Below are 15489 nucleotides of genomic sequence, written 5' to 3'. Positions count from 1 at the left end.
CCACACGCTCACGGCACGAATTCCTACAATAAAATGCCAACCAGCGTAAGCGGGAGCAAAGGCGACCGAAGCTGCTGCTTTGTTTTGATAAAATGTCAACACTACAGACGTCAGACGGTTGGCCAATCAGCGGTCTCGTTCCAACGTAAATATACTACGTTGATTGGTTCAGAGTCTCGATTGGAGCGTTTCGTCCTTTCAACGCCTTCAGGCCACGGCTCAATTTTGAAATAGCTTAGGATTCATCCGTTGGGATTAATTATCAACGTCTATTAATTCAGCGTTGTTGAATAAGTCGCAGGCGGTACTTGTTTTGACTAACTTGTTGTCCCCAATTCGTATTATCCTCCGTACGTTTTTCGATGGTTAATACATAGGTGGCAGCACCGTACGGATACGCTGCACCGCTAATTCGTGCTTTGTGACACGTATTTTACCTGAATAACTGCGTAATTCGTATTTTAGACGAGATATTTTGAGGAACGGATTGTAAGGTACGTGGCAGATTAATTATAAGACGCATACCGATTATACTTGTAATCGAATTGCATATAACATGTGAATAATTCTCGGTTGAATCGTGAATAACAAAAATGTGTTCAACTCTGCGATAGCTGCGAGCGAAACAGTGAAAAATGGTTGCTTCTTAGTTGATCTGTCAAGCGATATTCGTTGGTTATTTCGTTTTAATATGAATCGGTAGACTAAACTGTGCTAAATTTTGGGTATTCATTGATTTTCGGTACTAAATTGACGGTAAACTATTCTTCAGCATTTTTATCCAACCGAATATCACTTTTGTGCATTCCCATAAGTTGTATCCATACGTATACATGTGTGGTGTAAATGCACAAGCGCGTCCGTGAATGCAAAGATACGTGCGTAATTATTCACTCCCACAGCTGTAGCTTTATACATTTTTTTTCCATTATGCGATGCAACTTCTCGGTGTTTTTTGTTTCCAATAAAGCCGTCTGCGACGCATCCAAGGTGAATCGGGAATACTCAAGGTTGAATTTGGTCAGCAACCTTTCGAAAATAATTATTACACGGTCACCGTCTCCAATCTGATCAGTGTCGAACGTTTTGCTCGTATTTTTTGAGCGTTCAGACAGACTGAAAGACCCGCCTGGCCTCCTTCACATTTTCCCCTCCTCTGCTACGCGAACGGTTTCTAATATTGCCACACAATTGCGACTGGAATTATATATCAGTCCATTTTATTTCGCGATACAGTCGGTCGTTTGTTCCCGTGAATTACTGGGCTTTGAATGATCTTGATCGATTTCATTTTCAACAACGGATTATTTGCCTTTGACTATTCTTCAATCTTGAATTCAGATTCACACACAAAAACGCGTGTAAACCAAAAACTCGAATCTTAATAGTAGCATTGTTAGAGTCAAAATAATGTGTTACAGTGTTGAATACAAAACTGGCATGAAAATGAAGATTCCAACCGGTGGTTCAGGGAACGGCTATTATGGCCATGATAGTGGGGTCATCTCATACCTTGATACTGTCGAAGCCGACGCCGATGTCCAGGCTGCGGGAGATGGAGACTTTTCCGAATATATGTGGATGGAAAACGAAGAAGAATTTGACAAACAGGTACTTGAATTTCAAAAATCAAATCGAATGATACAAGGTTCTATAGTTGGTTTTTAACTCTTATAATCGGTTCTCTTTCGTCGAATCTAAAACTTACAACTCGATTGATGAACATCTTATATATATAGTGTTTTAAATAAAAACTATAACCAAGGAAAACTAAGAAACACTAATTTTTTGGAATTAGCAACATGTTTGGGGCATCATTATAGGAAATAATTCATTTTGCAGGTACTACAGCAGCTTGAAGAGGAGGAGTTGATGGAAGAATGTCTCGAAGCTATGTTGGAAGAGGAAAGGCAGCATCAGAGAAATCAAAACTCTGCCGCTTGGTCTACTGCCACCAGTACTGTGGAAAACAATGGTATTGATCTCTGCCAGCAGCTAGGTGGCCTTCGAGTGCACGATGACCTCGCCAAGCAGGTATTTCCAACATTACATCAAAAACCAAATCAATCGGAACCTTACGCACTTCTCTACCCTACTCCACTAGTTGAGAAATAAAGTACCATATTTAGTTTTTCATCCAAAACCTGTGGATGCTTTCATGTAGGTATGTTACAAATGAAAACTGACCTGATTCCAGAGTACATTGAATCCGGATGCAGCTGAATTTGTCCCAGCTTACAAACCAGCAGTAACATTGGTAAGCGGACAATCAGAGGTTGCTACCGAATCGTCGTAGAGACCCTCCATAATCTTGTTTACAGCAGACATAAGCCTAGAGGAGGTCAAGGAGATGTCCGGAGTCAACCTGCCACAGTCTATAATTTTAGCCGGAAGATATTGGGATTGTGCATGATGGCGACTACTGTTACGTACAAATAAACAAATGAATAGATAATACATGTGACACGAAAGGATATGGTTTCTGTAGAACGTGAAATTAACAACAACAGGTTCATGTAATATTAAGAGAAAAGCGTAATTTGTTTGTTTTTGATACAGAACAGGACACATTACGAAACCCTATACATATATCTCTGAAAAAACACAGTCTACGGTTTATTTTTGTAGGATTATCGTCCATTTCACTATAGATTACTGAGGTTACGATAGTGTTTAAAATGCGTTTTTTTTTAACACACTTAAATCAATGACATTTTTTAATCCATACGCCAAAAAATTGGTTTATTTCATATCAATATTTTGATTATCTTCCACATTTCGATCCTTCACGTGGCTGATTCAAACTGCGTTATTGATATTAATAGACAAAAACATATTCAACAGATCTGTGAGCAGATAAACATGATTGTTTTGTGAATAGTAAATCATAATTAAATTCGAGAAAGAGCGAAATGCGCACCATAATTGTACTTTTGTAAATATAAACATCGAAACCACTGAGAATATTTTCCTCAGCAGTAGTTTTGCACATGATATCAATGCTGACCGTACATTATATGTATAATTCTAGTATTCCAGTTTGGTTCAAAATCACACGCAGAGAAAGAAAACGCGTGTAATTGATTCCGAGCCTCTAACTACTGATAGATTTTTCGAATTAATTTTGAGGAAAATATTGTTTCAACGTACGAGATTCTTTTAGTGGCCCCTTTTGACTCTGTGGGTAATAGGATTTAAAACATCGCATATTCACTTCACAGACAACCTTGTGAGAGAATAAAAATTTAACTAACGCAGGTATTTGAAACGTTCAACAGAGTTGAATAATAACTGGGTGTATGTTGGGGTCTTATCTCGAATTGCGATACGTAATATTATTTTACCTTATAGTTATTTATTCACTTAACAGCCGCGAAAAGTAAGAAAAATTATTATTTCAGATAACCGTTGATGGTGAATATAACTTTTTTCTTAATTAATCTTTGCCACTACGTCTTACTTTTTACTTGTTGTCTTCCAGTTAAATTTTCAAATAACACTCGAAATTGTTAAACTTCTTACGAAATAAGGTTACTTGAATAACGTTTGTGAGACTGTGATTGAAAGAAGAGAAATATGTGTACATGAATCATACCGTTTACAATATATCACATTTATTCATAATGTTGTAATCACATCAAATCGCTTTTCAATTGCTGGATTTCGAATATTACGATAATTTATTTTGGATTTCCGAGAAATTCTCCTGAGAGAATTAATTTGTTACTCAAGTTTGTAAGATCCAATAATTACGATGAATTATAAATGGCTTTAAAAATTTCATGCCATGAGAGAATCAGAATGGAATATAGGTAATTGAAAAAATTAACAATACGTAACTGTTCTTAGTTATTATTTCAAATATGCAATAGGAAATTTCATATTAAAAATACCTTATCACGACAGTTGCATGTACTATCCAAATTTTCACCATATTAAAATTTTTAGAAACTTTTAATAATCATTTGGGATTAATGGTCAACAAGAATATATCTCCTTGAAGGTTGTAAACTAAGAATATAGATCTACAGCGAAGTGATTGTTAGCTTGTAAGTCGAGTTGTTTATAAGATTTTACTACAAGTGTAGAATTTCACTGTGTAATTATGAAATTGAAGGAACATCAATCTTGTGACCTCGTTGAAGTGCAATGAAATTTTGGCTTGTCCGGTAAAGCAATTTGGTTGTTGGCTCCGATTAAATTTTGCATCTTTGTGAGAATAATGAGATTTTCGTGTGTCTTTATGACTAGGATTGGAATTATAAGAAAAAAAAAAAATTAAAATAATAAAAAAGAAAAAAAAGTACAAAACTATCAAAAGTGAAAATAAAAATACTCCAATTCAATCGATGGAATCGTAGGTTCTTTTTTTTTTTTTTTTACAAAATCGATATACATACATTTAATAAAACGTTTTAAGCGTCCACGCGTGGCAGTTATCCGAGTGAAAAACTATTAAGTGAATGAATTGTTATCAAAGAAATTGTAAAATTGGTATAGGAATAGTTCATTTTATTTGATATATCATTATCATTATTACTACTATTAATCTAGTTATGTATTTCATTTTTCGCCAATGATTTTGGCATTTGTGATTTTTTTCACTGCATCCCTTATTTTCTTCTACATAGCATTTAACATGTAGCATAAAATATATTGCAGATGAATGTACGTATTAAAATAGAGCTAAATCATAATTAAATCCTGCACTTTTTTTTAGACGCATCTCTTTTCCTCTCCTTCAGTCCATCCACTAGTGTCTCTTTCATCGAATTGTGGTCTTTTTTCAATCCTATCAAAAATATCGTCCACTGTTATTGTGTAATCATTTCAGTATAACAACTGTCCGATAAATTCAATTAGGGAATAAATCACTGCATTCGATTCTGTGTAGTCGGATTTGGCATTACAAAAAACTTGATATGTTATGTAAAAATTTATTATGGAATCCAATTTTTGTTACAATCGAATATATTGAAGGTGGGTTTTACAGGGGGCGCCGCTGACAGGTCATAGGGTCTGATGGTTGCTAAAAAAATTATTCAACAAGTTCAAGTCCATATATGATGGTAAATTGTAACTGACAGCTGTAACTTGTAACTGAAAGAAAATGAAATTACAGCTGCCGCTGTTACTTTCCATTACAACATAAAATGGATGATCAATTTTCTTATTGTACTGTAAATTACTACGCATTACATGTAATAGTGTATTGTATTCGAACGTTACTGAAATATGCCCACAGTGGTCTCTATACATGATACTTTCCTTAGTATTGCGTATGACCAACCAAACACTGAGGCAACTATTATAAACTATTCTGTGAAATTGCAAAAACAAACTAAAATCATACATAGAGTGGACAAAGCAGCTTCCGGGACAAGGTACTGAATTTATGTAAATCATTTGCGTATAATCGAAGCCACACCAGAACAATAAGTGATACTTCTGGACAACTCCACGCAAATCTGTACCGGAATCCCGGTGAACTACATATGACGAGCTATCTCTATCCCAAAAACAATAGTATATACCGCCATTAGTGCTATACCGACCAATATTGATTACATAAAGTTGGATTCATTTTTCTTTCAGATTAAAATAATTCCTTACGTTTAATATAAAATATTTTGTAAATCATTAATCTTTATCCATAAATATAAACTCACATTCACTTATATACAATTACTGAATCAGCAGTCTCATGAATAGGATGCAATACTGCTCTCAAAGTGACATTATATGTACGGAATATGTAATACTATATTTATAGAATCCAAGTTTGTGAATGCAAACTAATTTATTCAACACAATATAAACCGTTCAAAGAAATGAGGATTTTTAAACTTTGTTATTTGTCAATCTGTTACACACTAGACAATTACGACTGTGAATATCGCGTTTTGGTTTGTATTTGAAAAATTATATACCCTACTTGCTGTGCACACTGTCTTGTTTCAACAAATCTATTTTGACGTTTTCCACTCTCGTCTATATTGTTTTGAGAATTTAGCAAATTGGAATAGCAATAGAAATGAATTCAAAGAAGTACCAGATCTTGACACGCAAAATCTAAAGTATGAGGGATAATTTTGCGCAGTAAGTATTGCGACTATTTCATTGCAAAGGAGTTTACAAGCTAAGAGAAATAATTTTCCCTTCTAAATTATTCCTACAAAACCCTACCTGTAAGAGCATAAATAACCTTTATGTCAAGCGTATATTTAATACTAGATGATATAGTGTGGCCTGAGACATACCCATGGTTTATGGTTTATGCAAAGAACTTTTTGGCTAACCAAATTGATAATAAAACCTATTGAAGCTTATTTTGAGAATGGTATTTTTATTTTAATTGTTTATAAGAAAATGACACGGAAAAAAATATAAAAATAACCACAAGTATAGCGTTGTGGCAAAAAATGTCTTTAGTTTCATTTTTTTAAATATATGTCATCAGAAAAGCTAGAGATACTTCATGATATAGGGGTATAATCATCTGGAAATACTGACGAGTGATTCTATTAGATCACAAGGCATATTATATCTTGTCTGACATTGGTTTTAAAATTGGAAAGTATTTTTGAAATTTACTACTATGCTCTTTTAGCAAAAGTTTTGCCGGATGAAATAACAAATATTTATAAATTTTCAAAATGTCATTGCAAAACAAGTAAATTTCAGTCCTGAGTATAGTTATTAGTACATACTACTTATTATTCATCTTGTGAATGTATTTCGTTACTTAAATAAGTTACTTTATCTGTAAAATATTTGTAGGAAGATTGATTCTTCGAAAATCATCACGTCCCAAAGCAGGTATAAAATATTGTTTAGTCCAATTATTGAAAGAGCATCCAATATTTAAATACATATTCTACTTGATAATATAAATCAACAATTTATCATGTTGGTTTTATTAAAATGATATAGGTAGTTCGTTTTAATTTTTGCAACATAGGTTGAAAAAAACTTCGTGTTATTAATAATTTAAAACTGATTTTGTTCAGATTGAATTGTTCAATATTTTAACATGAATTATTGAAAACCATGTACCAGATGGAACAACCAAACTATCTTTCATCATTTACCAGCAATTGTGTGGTATCCAAAATTCATTATTCTTTATTGGTAATAAAATATTTGTGTTTCCTTGTAAATAAAAATGTCAAACTAAACATTCATCTCTTGGTTACGCTTTCTTTCTTTACTCAATCATCAATAAATTATAGTCTAAACACTCTCGGTCGGGCTCTGGAATTCAGAAAGAGCATGAATGGGATTTTGAACTTTCTTCTGGGATCCTTTTCTCACTTTGGCCCTAACCTCTTCTGGTCGCTCCGGACGAACCAAAGGTTTTTTCTCTGGTGCCTTCATCTTCCATACGACGATAGGAGACTGTTGAGAAATCACAGACAAAATTGATTAGTGAACACAGTGTAGCGGAAGAAAATCAATTCAGAAATATTGTCAAGTCATTAATAGTCAAGCATACCCATTTCTTTTTGTGCAGGTGACTTTTCTCTTAGAATTGAAAATGTATTTATCGAATACTTAATGTATAAATTATTCTTTCGATAAGAATATTTGTTGTAAATAAAGTTCGCTAATTCTTAGTTAACAATGTGGAGGGAATCATTGTCTTTCACGATATTTGTCACGTTTATTCGAATTTCGGCATAGACTAGACATGGTTGCTATCAGAAATGCTGGTAATTTTATTTCGGCTCGACACCAATTCTTGGCACTTGTCAGATACAAAATTTTATTTTGGGCCAAAAAACATGATAGCTACAGCTGCTGAAGTATAGTTTTGTAATGAACTGAATTATGTTGACAGAGAATTTTTTACCACGACAATCAGTACCCATGTGCGCGTATTGCGAAAAGAAATAGGTATGGGTAGTTCTTAATGCCAATTTTGATGTTGACTTCATAACACAGTTTGTGTGCACATCTTAACGTGTATCAAGAAATTGACACGAACATATGTATATTTTTAAAACATCAGAAAATATGAGCTAAGAGTGATATTAATTTTTAAATCTGAATTAGGTATTGCAATGCTTCATAAGAATAGTGCTACTTATAGTTTTAGCTCAAAGTTGAACACATATCAGACATATACTCAAAAAAATTTCATCGTCTTTGTTAAATCATTATTAAAATAAGAGAGAAGCCAAGGTATTTGAATTCAGCTAAAATTTTGTTAGATTTTCCTGTTAATAAACACACATTCGTAATGTTATGTACAAACAATAAGATTATTGGTACTTACATACTGTAAAATCCATAACAGTTAGTAAACAACAGATAAAGCCTCTATCAGCATTGTAGTTGGTATTAAGCATTTCTAAGTAATAATTATTTATATTTTTCTAAGTGAAACGTTGAGTTCCGATCACAGCCAAAACTTGAATGCTCTCGTTATACATGTATTAAATACTCGTCTAATAAAAAAACGTATATCTAGAATACTTAATGATCCAGAATTAAACGATTCACTTGATCTGTATTGTGAAACTGTAACTGCAATGGTTATTGGAGCAAATGAGAACACGGATGGGTTTGGTATATACCAAATAAACAGAGTAGAGAATGGACAGGCTGTGGGATACAGGTAGGTACAGCGCGGTCGGCTTTTGTGGCCATCGTATCTCTTTCCCATTGTCTTCTATTGTCTACAAACAGTGTTGATTTTCTTTTTACTTCATTTTTCTACGTAAAATCAATATTGAAATTAAATTATGGTTCATATAAAAATTGATATTGCCAGACGACATGAAATCTACTTGCCAAACCAATAGCAGAAATTTTGATCATATTCTTTACAAAATTTTAGTAAATTATTACCGCTGCGCCTCTCTATTCTCTATAAGCCGTTATTGGGAGTATGCTGAGAACCAGATTGACCAGATTGACCAGATTGAGCATGGAAAATTCAGGTATACACACTATCATATAGTAAGCACTAATTAGTTATATTGAATAAAAAATTTTCAATTAACTTACTAAAAATAATGTTCAGTAGTCGTAAATAAGCATTGAAGCTTTTACTATCTTTTTCTTGTACATCAGTAGTTCAGGCGAAACAATTTATGCGTACGAATATTTTTATCATTCGAATTTTAAAATGGCTATTTCACGATTACTATGTGTATAATTATATTCAAAACTAGCATCTGGTAGCATGTGATACCGGTAACTAAAAATTATTATTCTTACCGTGACTGTAGATTGTCTGGGATATTTAGTAGACGCAACATAGGATGCTTTCACTGTGAGGACAACAGCATTCATCAAATTCTTTGCTGCTTGGATAAGTGACGTTGCGCTGTCTAAACCAGAAACGATCAATTCTCCACTGATGTTCTGTACATCAGCTTTCACTTTGCTCGTAATATTCATTTGATGACAGTAAAGTGCGATCCGTTGTAAATAAGCGAGCAGATCTTTTTTAGTTGAACTCTCTGGACATTGATCTGCTATTTGTCTTGTCAATTTATCCAATTTTGTTCCTGCCTCCGAAATTTTCTTTGCTGCATTTATCACGTCCATTGTAGTTTTCAATGGGCCACGTCCTCGAGTGAAATCTGTCATTTCCATCATAATCATACACATATGTTTTGCCAGGACAATTATATCATTTCCAGCGTCATCCCATTTGGCAACTTCCCTATCAAACTTCAATTTTTCACTCTTGAAAAATTCCACCTGCTGGAGAATCTTCTGCTTATCTTCTTCAGTCATTTTCCGCATAGCCTCACGGGCAGTGGTAATGCCACTGATGTCGGGATACTCATCTACACCATGTTCTCCAGTTTGAGCACTCGATTTACTTCGGGTTTCTAAGGTGTAATGTTCATCAAGTTCTACATCTTCTGGGTCTAGATCTTCGTCAGCCTAAAAGAAAATGTGGAATCTCAAACAGGTGAAAAAATCAGTATACTAGAATGTGCCAATAGATAAGCAGAAATTTTATAAAAAGTAAACTAATTATGCATTCATACTGATAATTTTGGAAAATCAGGATGATTGACTAGTTTATATAATATGTCCACATGCTCACTTACTCGATTCATCAACACAGCACGTCTGATTTCCCTAACTCCATCGTAAACTAGTCTAGATGCATCAATGAAATCATTTTCATCAACATCTTTAGCCGGGTTACTCCCTAAAGCATCTACTGCAACTTCCACTCTTTGTGCAAACTTTGGCATAACCTGTTCACGCAAAACTTTGACGGCTTCAAGAACTCTCTTGGTATAAATGCACGGCTCGTAATTATCCATTTCAGCTTGAACGACATTGCAAACTCTGGCAGATCTCCCTCTGATAGCTCCAGCTGTTCTATCTAAAGTATCTGCATCACCTTCTTGCAAAGCTAACACACATTTATTCACATCTTCCAGGATGTGATTTTCGGAAACTGCCAAGAAGTCATCGATTGTAGTTATGTCATCGACAGCTTCAGTAAGAACGCGAACTTGATTTTCCCAAGCTTGGCGAAATACTTCCATGTTATCAAGGGCTACTTTAGAACGAGGACGAGCTGCCAATACACGTGCAGCATTTATTACTTGAGGACACAGATTCTCAATCTGCGCTGCTGCATAACGAACCATTTTTACTCCATCTTCATTTCCTGACATACTGCAGACCAGGTTTGCTACCTACGCCGAAAATATAGTTTAAAAAATTTTCGATAAAAACGTCACAAATTAATTTTTTATTCTGATCAATCCTGAATTTTAAGACGTAGAGCTTACCTCGACTAGTTTATTGGCATGCTCAGTGAAAACTAAAGCATATTCTTCGACTTCTTTATCTCTTCCATTCCTAGCAGCTTCGATAAGCACAAGCAGTGGAACACTTGTCTCGAGGAAACTGTCTGATACATGATCAACAACAGCTTTACGTAACTGCCGGCGCAAGTCACGTGTCTTTCTACACATGTGATCTATAGCTCGTTCCAAGCCCTCCGTTTGTTCTTTTACACCCATCTGCAGAAGCATTTAATCATTATTTCGACTTTCATAGTTACCAAAAATTGTTCCAAATAATTATTTGAAAAGTTATACAACATGTTAAATTTAATTTTGTTTTGATGTTTTCGAAAATTTCGATAAACTTCACATCTTTCTACAAATTAATCCATGTTCACAGTTTTTAACTTTTTATAGCTACAACTGTAATGTAGAAAAAAACATCATTTTCAATATTTCAAATTTAAGCACAATGTGGAATTTATGGTAAAGCTGTATTTTGTACATCAATGCTGTGCATACTGCTGTGTTATGTATGCTGTGCATGTGTGAAATTCAACCATTACTCTTCCCAGTATTACATTGTTTAGATTTTTTTTTTTACAACTATCGGTGGGTAAAGTTGAACATTTATATTTATTTATTCACTGCAGTAAAATGTAAGAAGAGTGGCAAATAATCAAAAAATGTTACAGGCAATTAAATTTGTATATCTGTGAGTAGATTAATAATGCATAACGTTTGTAAAGGAATGTGGCACATTTTAAATATTGTGAGGACTGTAGTGAGAAAAAGAGGATATATAGAAGGTAAAATTGAAAAACATTTCCTGATATGTACATCAAATTTTTGAATGCAACAAGTGAGGTAATGAATTATAACATATAAAAAAAAATACACAGGACTGACTGAACAAATACTTTCTTATTAGTGCAAATTAAAAATTGAAATCAGTAAATCGATTGGTTATAACATGGGTTGTAAGATGCGGTGGTGAGTTGTGAGTACACCCGGATATTTCAATAACCAGAAAATGGTATTAAGATAGTACAGTTAACAAATAATATGTGATAGAAATGCAGGAGACAAACAGGGTCGGCTGAATATTTACCCGTTTCCCACCCCGAGCGAGCTGTAACTGTGATCGCCAACAGAAACAAATCAATATAATAAATGTAATGACAATGAAAGACTCAGACTAATTATGCACACCTTTGACAATGTATACTTACTCATAATAAAACTCTTATATTTTCATGTGTTTTTGTTATTTTAGTTCAAATCGATTTAATGTACCACTGGTTATTGGTCAGGGTAGTGCATTACTCTGTCTTTATTTTTATTTTTAAACCTTATACAATAATTTTATACAATAATAATAATTAATAACGTTATTTTATGCAGCTTGGAACTCAGTAGAATGTTACAATTTGATATTCTAATAGAACTTGTGGGGCAAACCGAAAAACTCAAGATTGTAACAAAGAGATAAGCTGACAAAAGGTAAAATGTAGCTAGCATATTTGGTCTGAGTACCTTCATAACTTTGTAAATGTTTACAAACTATAATTCAAAATGTAATTGATACTTTAAATGACGAATTCTCAGCTATATTTCTATCCTGAAATTGTTTTGGGACAAAAAATAATAACCAAAGTCCAACAGACAATGAAACTTTCACATTATGCGATACAGGACGTGATAACCATTGTCGTCAGATCATTCTTTTCTTAAGGGGATACATCAGGAAAGTCAAAGATTGATCGATTGACATCAAATTTCAACCATCAATAACGGTTTATACCCATTTGGCTTGATTGCATTCAGTATGTTAGATATCGGCGTGAATGTCGTTGAAATTTTATGTTCTTGAAAAGATTTGTTGCATAGCAATGTTTTTCATCAAAATTTTTATTAATGCCATAACTATTTTTGTAGCATCAGTAAGAAAAGTTGTTACGTGTTTTGTCATTAGATGATCAACTATCAAACTGCGCCAATAATATCAAAACCTAGTTAGAATGATAAAAGAATAAAATAAATATCTTAATCTTGATAATTAAATTTATTTCTGAAATTAAATTTGAACAAATCACCAAACTTTCTTCAATTGAAAATTAGTGTGAATATTCTCAATTGCATGAAACTGGCATAATTTCATAGTGGATTATTAAATTGCGATTTGGTTAGTGACTTTTCTGCTTGATTTTACCAATAAAGCTGTGAAGTTATTTCAAATTTTATTGAAAGGGTGACGCAACACACATATTAAAGAACACTCATTCTTGACATTGTGTAAATCATTATCTAGAAACATACTGAGTACAACAATCCAAATAAATGTAAAAGTATTTGTTTCGTGGAACTCTATTGACAGGGAAAATATCATTCTGATTGAAAGAATTTGGAATAGCATTGACACGTCTCTTGAAAATCAAATAACTGATAAGTTAAAGAATCTCATGACGTTTAAATGTCAATAAAAGTCGTAAATTAGACGTATTAATACTTACGTTATTCATGTATTCGCTGAGTAGATCTTGCAGCGCTTGTCTAACCGCGTTGCACTCAGCAACAATCCGTTCCCTGCGCTCATCTCTGGTACATGAAGAATCAGCCATAAGTGCAGCTCCACTAATGATGCTTTCCAATCTCTCCTCCAGACTAGGACGAGTGCGTACTTCGTTATAAGCCAGGGGTGACATTGCCATTCTTTCATCAAAATCGTCAAGAGCTGCAGCCAACTCCCCTGGTCCATCATATGGATGCTGGCCATCTGTTGGTGTTTTGCCCTGTGCTACATCATTTATAGTATTAACAGCTTCGCAGACTTGTTTCAAAACGTAATCTCTGTTAGCTTTAGCAGCAGCTAGTTCTGGGTGCCGAACGTAGACTTTAGAAGCTGTTAAAAGCATCGTTGAATGTTTTTTGAGAACAGCCCTGGCAGCTGCTAAGTCATCACGAAGTTGGGGATCTTTAAGTTCTTGCTGACGTTTAGCTGCTTGATTCATAAGCTCTGAGGCATTTCTGCCAAATTGTTTGATATTCTCCAATAGCTCGCCTTGGGAAGAAGCATTCTTCAACTTCTCTAAGTCATCTTCGACCACATGCAGAGATTTTAAAAGCAAATGCACGTCAACCATGTCTGCCAATATTAGAAGACGTGTGACAGCAGATAGAAGATTCCTTGCTGCACGTACCATGTTACCTCGCTTCAGCGAAGAACAAGGATCTTCTGAAAACTCCCTGAAATAGAAAATTAATATTGTAATGAAAACTTGGAATAAACTGAACAGACCATCAAATCTTTGAGTACCTGTAAAAGATTACTGTATTAGATTAATTGGAATTAATTCGACAAAATACTTGGAAAAACTAGCTTCAATAGTTATGAGAAACTTTTCTCAAACTTCTACGAGTTTCAATTAACAAAATTCATTTAACTGTACTGACCGAGCAGCAATGCTCATCGCAGCTCCAGTTTTTCTCACTTCTTCAACGGCACTGAGCATTTCAGCCGTAATATCGGGATTTTCATATGCTATCTGCTCTCCCTTTTCAATGAAATTAGTTGTAGCCTTTTCAACTGTTCCAACCAAGGCACTGGCACGTTTAGACTTTCCCTTCTTCTTTTTGCTTGGACCTTTGGTATTAACCAAAGTAGTTACTTGCAGAACTAATGGCTCCAACGTTTTCTCTACGGACATTGTCCGAATCTCTAAATTTTTGGGATCCCATTTTAATGTTATTGGCCCGAAGTGATCCGACATTTTCAATCCTTATCGAGTACTGCTCTGGAAAATTGAATTAGGGTTCGGTTATTGATTTGCTTACGAAACTGATGACCTTAATTTTCAGACTATGTGATGTGGATGATTGTAAGAAGCACTTTTGGGAAGCCAATCGATGAGTACGCCACCAAATTTAGTGACCAAGTCAGAAAATGTCAAACTATTGGTGAAGTTTACACATCAATCTCGAGTTGAACCTTGAACCTTTATTTGTGTTACACAGCACGTTTCCTAGGGCTGAATTTTAAACTTGAATGTCAAAATGAGTAATAAAACGCATCCAGAATAACTTTGAAGATTGAAGTTGTTAAGAATTGCAGAAATCCAAAAACGAATAAACTTTTCAAAAGCAATCAGGCACCATGAGTATTTCTAGTATTTCCGAAGTGACTTTGAAATTCCACAACTATCACTGGAAAACGGGCGCGTACACACAGTCAAATGAAATATCAAAGCGACTGATAAAAAGTTCCAGGAATGCAACTTGACTCATCAAACGAAAATGCATAAGCCACTGTTGAGTGTCACAAACAATGGGCGAAACAATCGCCTCGCCATTATACTGACCTTCATAAGATGCGAAAAAATAAATATTCGCAATTCTCACAATCACTAGTAATAAATTTATGTTTTACTCGAAACCTAATTCCAATCGATTTATCTACTTGCTGATGACCAGTTTTAACACGAGAAGCTTGATGTCACCTCGATTTATCACACACCTTTCGTTCATGACGTCATTGCTGTCTTCAATCGGAAATGGTACGGCTGGCGCAGGGAGGGGGCACGGTCTACGCCCGAACCACGAACGAAGAGATACAAAGAATATGAACCGCCATTCACTTTAATCATCCGACCGGGTTGCCAGCAGTTGGTCTCAAAGCGAATAAAAATCTGGTCACAATAGAAGCCGACAAATCACATGCGCC

General features: G+C 34.5%; 2 protein-coding genes across 12 annotated transcripts; one reads left to right on the top strand and one right to left on the bottom strand.

Moving 5' to 3' along the window:
• Window positions 1–8: 8 nt before the first annotated feature.
• Window positions 9–2690, top strand: LOC124412908 (polyadenylate-binding protein-interacting protein 2). 5 transcript variants are annotated; one of them, XM_046893121.1, is made up of 5 exons: window positions 9–145; window positions 1422–1611; window positions 1843–2034; window positions 2198–2257; window positions 2325–2690. In XM_046893121.1, exons 1-5 carry the CDS (start codon window positions 93–95, stop codon window positions 2328–2330), a joined length of 501 nt encoding a protein of 166 aa, XP_046749077.1. In that variant the 5' UTR covers window positions 9–92; the 3' UTR covers window positions 2331–2690. The 5 variants fall into 5 exon arrangements, with proteins under 5 accessions (XP_046749077.1, XP_046749076.1, XP_046749075.1 ...); XM_046893120.1 differs by having other exon boundaries at window positions 2322–2690; XM_046893119.1 differs by having other exon boundaries at window positions 2198–2690.
• A 742-nt stretch (window positions 2691–3432) lies between these two features.
• LOC124412900 (catenin alpha) lies at window positions 3433–15376 on the bottom strand. 7 transcript variants are annotated; one of them, XM_046893101.1, is made up of 10 exons: window positions 15283–15376; window positions 14223–14563; window positions 13283–14015; window positions 11881–11907; window positions 10773–11006; window positions 10074–10676; window positions 9226–9903; window positions 8580–8681; window positions 8279–8281; window positions 3433–7398 (listed from the first exon to the last, which is right to left on the bottom strand). In XM_046893101.1, the coding sequence occupies exons 2-10, from the start codon at window positions 14537–14539 to the stop codon at window positions 7234–7236; spliced, it is 2862 nt and encodes a 953-aa protein (XP_046749057.1). In that variant the 5' UTR covers window positions 14540–14563; window positions 15283–15376; the 3' UTR covers window positions 3433–7233. The 7 variants fall into 7 exon arrangements, with proteins under 7 accessions (XP_046749057.1, XP_046749056.1, XP_046749058.1 ...); XM_046893100.1 differs by having other exon boundaries at window positions 15128–15346; XM_046893102.1 differs by lacking the exon at window positions 8279–8281 and having other exon boundaries at window positions 15128–15346.
• Between the last annotated feature and the right edge of the window lie 113 nt (window positions 15377–15489).

This window comes from Diprion similis, chromosome 12, assembly GCF_021155765.1.
Source record: "Diprion similis isolate iyDipSimi1 chromosome 12, iyDipSimi1.1, whole genome shotgun sequence".
Lineage (NCBI taxonomy): Eukaryota > Metazoa > Arthropoda > Insecta > Hymenoptera > Diprionidae > Diprion > Diprion similis.
Note: the sequence above shows the minus strand (reverse complement) of the source record. Positions and strands in the feature narration are given on the sequence as shown.

Excerpts from the sequence above, each read along its gene's own strand:
- LOC124412900 (XM_046893101.1), bottom strand. The coding sequence starts at position 14,539 with ATGTCGGATCACTTCGGGCCAATAACATTAAAATGGGATCCCAAAAAT. Across the intron at positions 14,016-14,222 it reads GCGATGAGCATTGCTGCTCG|GGAGTTTTCAGAAGATCCTT; the intron begins GTCAGTACAGTT and ends TTTCTATTTCAG. Across the intron at positions 9,904-10,073 it reads GTGCTGTGTTGATGAATCGA|GCTGACGAAGATCTAGACCC; the intron begins GTAAGTGAGCAT and ends ATTTTCTTTTAG.
- LOC124412908 (XM_046893119.1), top strand. The coding sequence starts at position 93 with ATGTCAACACTACAGACGTCAGACGGTTGGCCAATCAGCGGTCTCGTT. Across the intron at positions 146-1,421 it reads ATCAGCGGTCTCGTTCCAAC|TGTTGAATACAAAACTGGCA; the intron begins GTAAATATACTA and ends AATGTGTTACAG. Across the intron at positions 2,035-2,197 it reads ACGATGACCTCGCCAAGCAG|AGTACATTGAATCCGGATGC; the intron begins GTATTTCCAACA and ends ACCTGATTCCAG.